This window comes from Canis lupus, chromosome 14 (genome assembly GCF_011100685.1).
Source record: "Canis lupus familiaris isolate Mischka breed German Shepherd chromosome 14, alternate assembly UU_Cfam_GSD_1.0, whole genome shotgun sequence".
In the NCBI taxonomy this organism is placed as follows: domain Eukaryota; kingdom Metazoa; phylum Chordata; class Mammalia; order Carnivora; family Canidae; genus Canis; species Canis lupus.
This window is the reverse complement of record NC_049235.1, coordinates 43,720,608-43,733,595: the sequence shown is the minus strand read 5'-3', so window position 1 is coordinate 43,733,595 and position 12,988 is coordinate 43,720,608. Positions and strand designations below refer to the sequence as shown.

General features: G+C 56.7%; 1 protein-coding gene across 1 annotated transcript; it reads right to left on the bottom strand.

Moving 5' to 3' along the window:
* Window positions 1-1,050: 1,050 nt before the first annotated feature.
* GHRHR (growth hormone releasing hormone receptor) lies at window positions 1,051-12,564 on the bottom strand. The gene is given in 14 exon segments (XM_038556392.1): window positions 1,051-1,176; window positions 2,838-2,879; window positions 3,524-3,653; window positions 4,250-4,263; window positions 4,265-4,342; window positions 5,021-5,090; window positions 5,538-5,598; window positions 5,837-5,990; window positions 7,343-7,475; window positions 8,172-8,269; window positions 9,354-9,451; window positions 10,006-10,113; window positions 10,233-10,335; window positions 12,508-12,564. Coding segments are annotated over 14 exon segments (1,272 nt in total).
* Window positions 12,565-12,988: the final 424 nt, after the last annotated feature.

The following is a 12,988-nucleotide window of genomic DNA, read 5'->3' as shown; positions in this document are numbered from 1 at the left end:
CAGAAGAACAAACCCAAAAGGCTAACAGGCACTGAAAGAGATGCTCACACTCATTAGTTATCAGAGAAATGCAAATTGAAACAACAATGAGATGTTGCTTTACACCCATTTGACTTGCAAACATTAAAAAGCTGGGTAATGCCAAGTGTTGGTGGAGCTGCCGGTGGGAGTGTAGATTTTGCAAGCATTCTGGAGCGCAATCTGGCAGTACTTCATCACATCAGAAAAGGCACAAGTGATGACCTGGCACTTTCGCTCCTGGGTACATGTCCCGGAGAAAGGCTCACTTGTACAGGTGCACGAGGGGACAAGCGTGTGAATATTTATCTGCAGGGGCGAAGGGGAGACAGGACGGGTCATACGTGGGCGATGACACCATGTAGCACCATATGGCAGTCACAAGAGACCAGATGAGCACACGGCAACACGGGTGGATGTCTTAAAAGCAGAGTGCTGAGGGGAACATGTTAGAAGCGGGATGAAGCACATAACCGACAAAATTTATGTAAATCAGAAGTACAGACACACACACACACACACACACACAATAGTACATATTTTGCAAGAACACACAGAAGCACAAATATTCACATTACACACGTCAGGGATGCTTGCCTGCGGGAGAAGAGGGATGGGAGTGGAGATAGAGACAAGAGAGAATAAGTTTTAAGAATAAATTAAACAGGAGGATTCTTGCGCAGACTCGAATTGGGGACCGAACACGAGAGAGGGGTGATGAAGGCCGAGGGTCCCTCTGTCTCCACTCAAGCTCGTTATATATTCACTTACAAGTTTATTGGCTCCTCTGGCCGTGGTCTGGGGCCCAGGGAGGAGGGACAGGAGAACAGAGCCCGAGGAACCCAGGCGGTCCACCCGCAGCGACCCAGGGTCGGGTGTAGGGCGGGGCGAAAGCGCTGCACCTGCCGGGGCGGGGCGGCAGGTGGGGCAGCAGGTGGGGCGGCAGGTGGGGCAGCAGGTGGGCGGAGGCATGGCCTGCGGGCTCCAGGGGCGCGGGTCCCTCTTGCTCCGACAGAGGGTAGCTGTCCCAGCCTAGCACACAGATGTCAACACCTTCACCCCGGAGCGGGAAGGCACCGTCCACTTGGTGAGGGCCCTCCGGGCCGGCAGCAGCTCAGGGTTGTGGCCGTGCCACCTCCGTGAGATCTCAGTCCTCACCTCGGGGGACAAGGGAGAGGATGTCAGGGAGGGCCGCGGCGGGGCTGGGGGTATAGGGAGAGACCCTGCAGGAGGAAGGGAGGCCTGGGCTCCTGGGGAGGAGATGGGCCGCAGCCACCACCGAGTATATCTCTGCATGATACTACTTCCTCCCTCCTGTGGGTATTTCTGACCATTCCCTTTAGCTCTGCTCTCTGACTTCTAGGAGGGCCTTTGGGTGGGTCCCGTTAAAAACATTCCCTTGGATGCTTTCTTCAATTTCTGGCCTCCCTGAGCGGCTTAGCCCGGTCCCTGCTCTGGGATTCAGTCTGGCCCTGCCGCTGAACTGAGCTATGGCCACTGGGAACCTGTCCAGAGGCGATGCCCCAAAGGGAGAAAACACAGACCCCTATCTAAGGAGCTGCAGGTGAGGAGCCTAGGATTCCTGAAAGAAAAGCTGGGTAGAGGGAGGCAGGGGTGGGGACCGGGGAATCTGAATTGTCACATCTCCGAGGGGCTGTTGGGGTCACAGGTTGCTGAGAGGCTGTGACCACCCGACAGAGCTGAACTAGGGCTGCAGTGAAAGACAGAGGGAGACAGATTTCTATTCAGTGTAAGGGTGAGCTTCCCCACAGGGGCCTAACAACAGAAGAGCTGTTCTGTGAGTAGGAAGCTCCCCATCACCAGAGGTATGTCACCATCTGGTCTCCAGCGTGATTTTCCGGGACAGATCCCCTCCCAGCTCTCAGGGAAGCGTCTTTCCCAGGTCCCACCGGCCTCAGCCGAGGCTGTCCCCCACCCCTGTTGACGTCCGCAGGACCCAAGAGCCACTACAAACAGACACTGCAGTCCTGTGTCCGCAGCCAGACACCCAATAAGGCTGGCGTGGGAGTACAGAGGCAGAGGGGGCGGGAGGCAGTTGGGGACAGAGGTGGCAGGGGAGGAGCGAGCGGGGTCCCCCAGCTGGCGGATGGCGTGTGCACCCAGGCCTCGGGGCAGCTCCGAGCCCACGGCCGGTCCAGGCCGCCAGAGGGAGCCCTGCCGGTGCTCACGGCAGCAGGGCCTGGCTGTCTAGGGCAGGAGCTAAATTCTCCCACAAAGCAAGTGTATCCTAAGGGACGGATGCAAGCTGCCTTCTGGGTGGGACATTTTACTTTTCCTCCCTCTGCCATCTTTCCACATTTCTACAAGTCTGTCGTCACTATGTGTCTAGGCATGAGTGTGCCCTCCTCTGAGGTCCCTCTATCTCTCAGTATCCCTGGCTCTTCCCCATCGTCCTCCCTCCTGCTGCACCTGACTCTATTTTCCTAGTTCCCTTTCTGTCTGCTGCTGACTTTTTCAGTTCCTCTGCCTCTCCCAGAGCTGGCTTATTCCCTCATCCACCCTCCCTTTTGTTCAATTTTAGGAACACAGAATTGGGGGATCCTTTTAGACCATCCCCAGTCCTGAAAGGAGAGTATATTTGGTCCAGGCTAGAGGAGGGATGGATAAAGGACGTTTATAGGAAGCAATCAGGTTCAGCTTGATCTAGAGGCTCAGGACAGACATAGCTTCCCAAAGGATCACAGGAGTCAAGGTTTGGCTCGAGCTGGGATTTACAGGGTCTGGGAAGAAGAGAAGTGGCCTTAGGTCTGGTGGGAGGTAAGACTCAATGGCTAAGGATATCCTGCAGAGTTACCTACCTCTTGGTTGAGGAAGCAATACAGGATGGCAACGATGAAGCCCTGTGGGGCCAAAGAGAAAGGAACACATCAGGATGCTCTCTGACTTCTAGGAGGGCCACAGTCTTGACCTATCTTTTCTTCCACTACCCACTACCAACTACTCATCTACCCCTTACTACCTACAACCTGCTACCACCTTTTTCTCCACCCGCCCCCAGGCTGTGGCCTGGGCAGGTATTGGGGAAAAAGAAGGAGGTGCATTCATCTCTTTCTATGCACCAGGCACACTGTCTCACGTAATCCTCATAGCAAGCCTGCCAAGGCTGTACTGTTGATCTTGTTTCTCTGATTTGCTTTATTTCTGCATCCCTCCCCCAGCATTGAGCACAGATCCTGGTACATAATAGGTGCTCAGTAAACGTTGGATAGATGAATGGCTGGATAGACAGATAACTGGATGATAAATGCATGGGTAAGTAGGTAGGTAGATGGATTGATGGATGGATGATGGGTAGATGGATGGGTAAATGGACAAGTAGGCCGGTTCGGGGGAAGCTGCATGAATAGAGAGATAAGTGGATTAAAAAAGAGGATAACCAGCCCGGTAACCCTTAACCTACAGTGAACTCAACCAAACCTGTGGGCTGCACCTCCTCCCTCTTGCCCAAGGACTTGGTGGGAAGGGTCCCTGTGGGGCCCCTCACCTGGAAAGAGCCCAGGCCCAATTCCAGGGGGAGGCGGATGCCCAGGCCAGCACTGTCGGGCAGAAAGTTGAAGATGACATAGTGAATTCCAAACAGCGGGATGAGAAGAAGCGTTGATTTAGAGAGACGCCTGCAGGAGAAGACAAGCCCTAGGCACCCAAGGCTGGAATTAGTAACTCCCACATGCCCCCTGCTCACTCCCAATTCCCATCTGTTCTCCATACAGACTCTGTGCACCAGGCACCCTGGAGAACTCCATCCCCCCCAGACACGCAGAGTGGTACAATGCAGGGCTTCCTTACTTTGGGGAGCAGGGGTCTTGCTGTTCTCGCTGCCAAATGCTCTTGTCTCAATTTATTCCAGTCGATGTCTATGCATCGAAGTCTAGTTCAAAGACCACCTCCCCCAGGAAGTCTTCCCTAACCATACCTCACCCCCACCTCACCCCCATCTAGAAAAGTTCTCCTTCCACAGGATCCTTCCCATAGAAATGGACCCCAGCACTCATCAGTCCATTTGTCCTGGGAACTGGATATTTGGAGCCTCCATCCCTCCCCCCCCACACACATTGTGATCTCCTAGAGGGCAGGGACCAGATCTATCATCTCTCTAGAAGCTTAGGGAGGAGCATGGTCCAAGATAGTGAATAAAACAGAACCACACCGACTCCCAGTCCAGTCATGCTCCCTGCATCCCCGAATGCACACGTGCGTGCACACACATTACCAGTACTGAGGCTCAGGTGTGGAGGCTGCCCTGAGCCGGCTCCAGTTTCCTCAGCAGGATGCGGATAATATTGAGAAAAAGCCCAAAGTTCACCTGGAAATAGAGGTGTAGGAAGGTAAAAGGCAAGAGTCAGGAGTAGCCCTGGTAGCCTGGGACGGGGCCTCTTTGGGAATTACAAACCCCAAATCCTTGAGACACAGGGATGTGCAGGCAGATAGATGTACAGGTCATTGCTCTAGAACTTGTGTCCTGGAGACTGGGGGGTCCCACATGGAGCGCAGGGTCCCTCTGCAGCCCCAGGATAAAGAGTGGGGGGCCAGGCCTTGTCATCCTACCTCTAGTGCCTCCCAGGGTCTATCTTCTCTGACACAAAGCAGGTGTCCCTCACTTTTGATAAAACTGGGGAAGATGCACACATTCACCGAGGCCATGTAAACCAGCCCCGTTGCCCCGTTTTCAGCATGGGAGCGGGGGGGCGGTTCAGCCACAGCCCGCCTTCCTCTCCTGCACCGCAGCCCCGCTGCAGTAGGAGATGCTCTACAGCCAGGGCGCCAAATCCATCCCAACCCAGAGCTAGAAGGAGCCTGAGCGATGGTGGAGACCACCTCCTAGTTTCACCGATGCCACACTGAGGTCCGCGGAGAATCTCGCAGAGCCTGGCTGCAGGACCCAGGTACCCTCTCCCCCAGCCTGGAGTCACCTTTCCTGCGGTACAGCCCCCTCGGCAGATCCAAGGAGAATAAAGCAGAGGCGCTGGCCCCGGAGACTGACCCCAACAGAGAGGACGATGGGCCCTTTGATGATCCACCAGTAAGGGGAGCTGTCATCCAGGTCCCAGCACCTAGAGAGAGGACAGGCCAGGACTGAGGGGAGCACCAAAAATGCCCTCCCAGCCTTCTCTCCTCTCTCAGCCAGGTAGGCTCCCTTCCAAAGGGATCAATCCATGCTGGGCTTACCTCTCCCTCCTCTCTCCAACTGGCTGCTTCTTGCTGGCCCCAAAACTTTCCCTGTTCCAGGAAGCCCCTATTTACCCTGTCCTCAGCCCCCACCTCTCTTTGAGCCCAACACCCTGAGAATCTGAGGTCCCCTCCCGCCCCAGGTCATGCGCCTTGCACGCTACCCACAATGGCCTTCCCATCCTGCGCCCAGGCCCTGGGAGTTCCCTGAAAGCAGGACTGGGGTCTCCTGCTCCTCTCCCCAGCGTAGAGAACAGCCACGCTGCCTGACCATTCAGCCCACACCCCAGGGGGACCCAGCGCCCTGTGATGAGGTGGCCACCCAGACTCACGCAACATCCTCAAAGGCCACCTTGCAGCACACCCACATGCCAGTGAAGAGCAGGGGAAGCCCTGTGGGGGTACAGAGGAGACACGAGTAAGGGGTGTCTCGGCTCAAGGACTTGCCCTCACCTGCCACCTCCACTGCCAGCCTCACAGGGCACCGGGAAGGGGGGACCAGGGAGCTGTAGGACTACAGGTTGTCCCTTGGGTCACCATCAAGTGAGCTGAAGGGACCTTTGGGTGAGCTCCCTGCGAATTCCCCACCCTCCACTAGCCCCTTGCTGCCCTAACCGGCCTTGGAGCTCACCCCAGCCAGCAAGAACCAGCCGCCAGAAGGCTCTCCTTGTGCTGGGCGACTTGGAGGCCAAGAGGCAGGTCAGGTACACAGCTTCCACCAACAGCCAGCTGAAGTTGGTCATGGTGGCGAAATGGGAGGTGGCCACAGAGACTTTGCAGAGAACCTGTGGGCCGGGGGGTCTGGGTTCCTCAGGGCTGGACACCCCCTGGAGCCCCTCCCCCACGCAGGCCCCTCCACCTCCACCTTGGGCTGCCCCAGAGGGGATGTGGTAGGATAATGTGGAGGCTGAGAGCGCAGATTTGGGACCTGGGTTCACGTTTACCAATGCATTCGCTGGGTAACCTCCCCCTGCCTCAGCTTTTCATCTGTAAAGGGAAATACTTCCGCTGCCTATCCCGTGGCCTTGTCCTGAGGACCAGATGGAAACTCTGTGTGGGGAATTGCTATTTTTCACTTTCCTTCGGTCCCTTCCTGACCCCACGTCCATCCCCAGAGCTGTGGGTGTGGAGCACCGTCCATCGCTGCAAACACACGAGCAAACACTCGCTCATTCACCGCAGGACTCGCTCATCCGTCAGGGGTGACCCAGGTGGCCCGAGCTTGGCCCCAGGCCCACTCCCGTACAAATGGGACTAAAATGCAACTATATGGAAGAACTAAAAGGTGGGAATACATGCAAAGCATTTAGCGCAACGCCTCCACAGAGGTGCTCAGTACACCTACCATTACTATTTCTTTCATTCGTTCACTAAGGTCACTGTTGGTTTGTCTGTCTGTGTGTCTGGCTACTGCTAGCCCAGCTTTGCCTCCACGCTGGCCCCCACTGCCTGTTACGTTCATTCCCTCTGCTTCTCCCGCCTCGGCTCCCTGCCCCCGTGTGACTTCCCCGGTTCTTGGACATGCTTCATGTTTTCCTGTGAGACCCTGTTCACCCGGTCCCTCCATCTAACGTGCCCTCTCTCCCCTTCGCCCCCCTCCCAGCCCCAAGCTGTCTCCTCCCTGAAGCCCAGCTCTCAACACCTATCCTCCACTCAGTGGTCCCATTAGCGGTGCATTCTGTCCCCTAGGCCCTGTGGATGCTTCTGGGGAGAGGCACCCAGGGGCACCTTGCCCGGCACACACCCGCACCCGGCCACAGAGAGGCAGGGGTGTTCGAGGGGAGGTACAAAATGCAAAGGCCGCTGGGGTGAGGCATGGGCTAGGTTGGAGTATGCAATAAGGAATGGAAGGGGGGGGGGATGCGGAATATGGGAAAGGATATGGATCGGCTCCAGGGTCTAAGAAATGCCATGGGGATTTAGGATCTGATTCTGGGGAGGGGTGGGAAGGGAAGGGAAGGGAAGGGAAGGGAAGGGAAGGGAAGAAGGGAAGGGAAAGGAGAGGGTGTTTCCTATTCTGTAATTGGCAATCACAGAGCCTTAGGGTATCAGCCCACAGTCGGGGGGCTCCTCTAGGTCCCTAACGCTGCCTTCCTTCCCCCCACCCACCCCGGGACCCTCCAGCCGCAGCTGTTACAGTGGAGAAGCTGCAGTGGTCTGTGTTCTCCCCGTGGAAGAGGGCGGCGTCCTTCAGGAACACAGCTCCCGCCTTGAGGATGAAGGTCACAAACAGCTGGGTGTGGATGTAGTTCCGGGGACAGTGGAGCCTCCTGGAAGAGCAGGGAGGCATGAGGGGGAGCACAGGAGGAGCACAACTGAACTGACTCGAGTCAGACCAGGCTGGACTTGGAGCTTCAGGGTTAGCCATGCAGGACAGCCGACCAACCACCGCCCCGAGGCTCAGCAGAGGTGAGAGGACTGAGGGGACCGGTCCTTGCCTTTGGGGAGCTCAGAGTCTGGGGGACAGAGGCATAGGTGGCAGGGTACTGGGCAGGGGAGCCCCCTGGGTGCTCAGAGAGATGAGGCACATCCCCAGGAGACAGAGAATGGCATTAGCCATGTTGGGGGGCTCAGACTCTAAAGTTGGGGGGGTACTCAAGGGAGGCAATGGTCAAAGGGTTGGAGCAGTCAAGAAAGGCTCCATGTGGGAGGCCAAAAGGATTCTGAAAGCAGGTAGGGAGCTGGGCTTTGAATTTTGACAGATGGAAACACATCAAGAACACAGGAAGTGGGCATTCCAAGCAAACAGAGGAAGTTCCACGTGAGCAGAGGTGTCGAGACTGCGGTGAGTCCTGGAGTGCGAGGGCTGGAAGGGAACACACCGGGGAACGGAAGGGAAAGCCAGGAAGGGCCGCAGGGGCCTAGATCCAGCAACCTCCTGAGTGTCCAGGCAAGGACTCAGGCTTGGCCCCGAGGACCACAGGGAGGCAGCGAAGGTTCTGGAGCAAGTCAAGAGGACAGCAAACCTGAGAGCAACCAGGATGGCAATGGCCACGAAGAGAGCCACGATGGAGATGCTATGGCCCAGGGTGTAGATGATCTTCACTGTGGAGAAGTAGGATTTCTGGGAGAGTAGAGATGGAGAAAGTCTCAGCAGCTGCACTTTCTGGGAAGGAGGGGCTTGAGGACCATGCAGGTGAAGGCTCTCAGTTCTAGAACCCCCCATCTGGGGGCAGGGTGCCCGTGGCAAGCTCCCTCATAACAGAGGCACTTCTTTACAGCCTGTCTTGCACCTGACCTGCTGGTGGGCAGTGAGGGGGGGGCAGCAGGGAGTGACATGTTGACTCTGTTAGGTGGGGTGGGACCGAGACAGGCGGCAGAGAAGCTATAGCTTCACTCACTCATTGGTAGATTTTGTCATTCATCGAGGAACGACAAAAGCTCGAGAGGAAATGGGACTGGTTTATTGACATCCTACTTCCTCACCATCTTGGGCACATACGTTCCCCCCAACCCCAAAGAAAGGGGGCAGCCAGGGACAGCCACGGGGAGAAGGTCTTTCTATGACCAAGTGTTTGGATCCATAAGTCCAGCCTGGACACTACCCTCTCCCCACCCTGAGATGGAGGTGGAGGGTGCAGGCCAAGGGAGGGGACCAGGGACCCCTGGGGGATGCAAGCAACCAGCACCCGTGTCTGTCTTTTCATTTGAAAAATGGTCAGACTCATGCCTTCCCCTGCTGGGCTGAGGGGAAAGAGGTATGGGGTTGGGGGTAAGGAAGTACCTCGCAAAGGCCCTGCTCAATTTGGATGTGTGGAGCATGCACACCACCCCATGGACCTGGACCAGAGGAGGGGGGCAGCTTGCCCAGGACCACTAGGTGCCTTAGTTTCCCCAGAACCATTCAAAGCTCCTGCCCCGGAGGCCTGGGCACAGAGAGGGCAGCCAAGGAGAGGGCAGCCAGCACATCTCCCACCCTGTCCTCCGCCTCCCCTCTCTCCCAGCACCGTGGCCACGTGTCACCCTTGAGCAATTAGCCAAAGACCAGAGCCATCTCTCTTGCAGACGCTGCCATCTTCTGAAACCACTGTAATAAATATTCCCATCCGCTGGCTACGGCGGAAATGGCGGCCCCTCCAGTTGTGCAGTCCACCATCCCTACAACCACCCACGGCGACCCTTCCTCCAAGATGCCAGGAGCCTCTTACCTCCTCAGTCAGCAGCTCTAGCGGCACAGGGCAGGCCACAGGGTAAGGTGGGAAGGGCTCAGACCAGCCCGTGATGGTGCAGTCCCGCTTCACGGCCCCTGCGAGGCATGCAGAGGTGGGAACAGAGAGCGGGTTGTAACTCGTTCTCTGTCTCCAGGACAGAAGGGGAGTTGTGGATCATCCGGTGACCCTGGCTGGGTCTGCAGACAGCTCTTCTCAATGGCAGAGAAAGGGTGGCCTTTCCCCAAGGGGCCTGGGTTCCAGGTCCAGCCTTTCCACACTCTCCCCACTAGGCAGTGGTAGCATCTGAGTAGTCAGACAGGCTCTGCTCCCCACCACCCCCAGGCCAGCCCTCCTGCCGACATCCACAGAACATTTGCTTGGGGTCTGGCCCTGGGCCCAGCACCTCTATGCTCTGCTCACCAATCCTCCCCCCTGGGAGGTTAATGTTCTTGGTTTCCCCAGGTCACAGGTCAGGAAGCTGAGGGTCAGGAGGGTGGCTCACTTGCCCAAGGTCACACAGGAAGATGGGAAGTTGGTGTTTACATCCAGATCTACTGCCCCCAAAGCCAGGGACGTGCCTACCATATGCTGACACCACCAGGTGAAACCACCTCATCTCCCCACTCGCCACCACACCCGGAACCCTCACCTGGCTCTGAGCTGAAGTGAGAGAAGAAATCTGGACAAGAGAGAGTGACCCACTCGCCAGAGCCTGCCATTGGCCAGCACAGCAGCCCATCCCACGTCCTCGGGCAGCCTAGGTAGAGAGATGGGAGCAGAGCAGACTCAGGGGACAGGCCAGGCAGCATTCAGAGTGATGAGGCTGGAGGAGATAGAAGAGCTGAGAAGCCACCCCCTCCCTCCCAAGCGCCATACCCAGCGTGGTGTTGGGCATCCCTTCCACTGCTTGCAGACATGACCTCTCATCCTCTCTCAGCTGGGTGATGAAGTCACACTCTGGGTGCACATGACCCCATACCTGCAGGAAGAAGGCAATGGGATGAGCCAAGCCAATCGGATGCTCCTTCTGGGTTCTCTGGTCCAAATGACCTTAGGACAGAGACAAAGCCTGATTCACTTCCCCAGGCCTGCTCATAAGCACAGGGTCTGGCTCCCCGCACTTTCTCTCGGAGGAGATGGAACAGAAGAAGGAAGGCAGGGAGGGAGGAAGTGGGGGGAGGAGGAAGAGAGGAGGGAGGAAGGAAAGGAAGATGGAAGTCTGGACAGATGCTTCCCAGTTTCATCTCATGGGAGCAAGTTCTGAGATGCATTGAACACAAGGCTTCCGAAGACCTCCTGGAGGGGACTGAGTCAACAACTCTCTGTGCAGGGCCTTTCCTCGTCTCTTCCCCCTCTCCTCCCCCCTGCTCCCTGGATGCAATTCTGCACAAAGTACCTTGGTAGGCAGAACAATGCCTTCATTCACGCAACAAGGTCTGCCTCCTAATCCCCGAAAACCGAATATACGCTACCTGGCCCGGCCAAAGAAATTCTGCAGCTGGGATTAAATTAATGATCTTTGGATGGGGAGATTATCCGGGATTATCTGGACAGACATGAGGTTCTTATAAGAGGGAGAATGTCAGAGTCAGATAAGGAGATGTGAAGGAAGCAGAGGGGAGGAGGTGGGGGGAGAGGGAGGGGACGTGAAAGAGAGCAGCCATGGTTATGTGGGGTGCACACAGATGAGAGGAAAGAGACTCCCCACATAACAACAGCAACAACAAAAAATTTTAAAAGGCAGGGGAGGGGGCAAAACCTTCCAGGTATGGAATGAATAGGGCACAGCACAGGGAATGAAGTCAACGATCTTGTAATAGTGCCGCACGGTGCCAGATGGCAGCTACGCTTGTGGTGAGCACAGCATAACATAGAAACTTGTCGAATCCCATGTGGTGCACCTGAAACTAACGTAACAAGGTGTGTCCAGGCTACTTCAATTACCAAAAGAAAAAAAGAAGAAGAAGAAGAAGAAGAAGAAGAAGAAGAAGAAGAAGAAGAAGCAGCAACCTGTTTTGCACCCTATGCCCAGCCCTGACAAATCAGACCCCACTCAATGCACAACAGCCCCGGCGAACAGATATCATCTCCTTTTTAACAAAAGATACAAGTGAGGCTCAGGAAGGGTGGGGAACTTGCCTAGGCCACACAGCTAGTTTCAGGGTGCCAGGATTCCAGCCCAAAGGCTGTGCACCTGGGGGCGGGTGCTTGGGAGGTGCGGTGGCCCCTGCACACTCGTGCGTGAGCACACACACACTCTCACGCTCACACACAAGCCAGCAGGGGAAGAGGAGACCTCAGTCCATGAGTGCTGAGCTTCCCACCCAGTACCTTGTATGTCCTGTCCTGGTCCCTGTGTCACTTGCAGTAACTCCTAGAAAACACGCTGGGAAATCACAGCACAATCAGGGAGGGCCCCTGTCCAGCACCCCACTCCCACCACCCTACTCTCCAGTACATAAGTTTGCCAAAAGCTTCTCCAGCCCGAGGTGTATCAAGAGAGGAACAGTCTCCCAAATATGGGAGGGGAGCAGCTGTTCTCCATCTACTGCGCAGGACCCTGGTCCCTGGCCACACCCTTTAGGAGGGAGCAACCCAACGGGAGTGTGGCTCCGGGACACTGGGGATAGGGAGGGGTCTGGAGAGTCTGTGGAAGAATCAGGGACATGAGATGGGAAGGCCTTAACTGCCCACCCTGATTCAGAGTCATATCTCGGGCATACAGGGTCTCTGTGGCCCCTGGAAGGCCCAGGCAGGCCCTGGAGGGAAGCAACAAGGAGGCTAACTCAGCTCAGCCAGGTTTTCCTAGTCAGAGCTACCTAGAGACAAGCAGCTGCAAGGGAAGGGGAGAGGAGGGAAGGGAAGGGGAGGGGAGGGAAGGGAAGGGGGCAAAAGGAAAGGGAGGGGAGGAGGGAGAGGGGAGGAGGGAAGTGAAGAAGAGAGATGGGGAGGAGGGGAGGGGATGGAAGGGGAGGGGAGGGGGAGAGGAGTTCTCTGAGCCATGGCTAGTAGCCTGCTTAGTAGAAACTCCTGTGCTGAGGAAGAGCAGTGGGGACCCACCAGGCTCCAGCTAGACCCCCCCTTATGGCCTTGTGGCTCCCAGATCCGGAGCCCAGCAGGAGAGGCAGGAGGGTCTGTGTTGGCTACTCACAACTGGCAGTGGGCTCAGCAAGCAGAAGATGCAGGCACCCCACACCCTGCTGTCCATGGTGGGGCTCAAAGTGGCTCCCCCAGTCAGCGTCCTTGTCCTCAGGGTGAGCCTCGGCCCTCTTCCCTCCCTGTGGTCCCCTGTGGTTGCTGCTGCTGCCGCCACCCCTACTCTGATGGCTATTTGCATAGGCAGGAGCTGGCAAAGGGGACAGAACCAGCTAAATATTCACAGGATTGCAGGACATCATGCCCAACTCAGCCCCAGCCCCAAAGTGGGCCTCTATGTCCCCAACAGGGAGGGGCTGAGCACCCCACCCCCTTCCACTCCATCTGTAAGTCTGCTGTGTCCCTGTCCTGAGCTGACTGCAAGGGCCCAGAGAGGTGATAGCCATAGGACACCCCTTGCCCTGGCAGGCCAACATTCTTTACCATCTCCCTCTCGGAGCCCAGCCTTCTGCTGGCCCACAGTAGAGAGAGCCCCC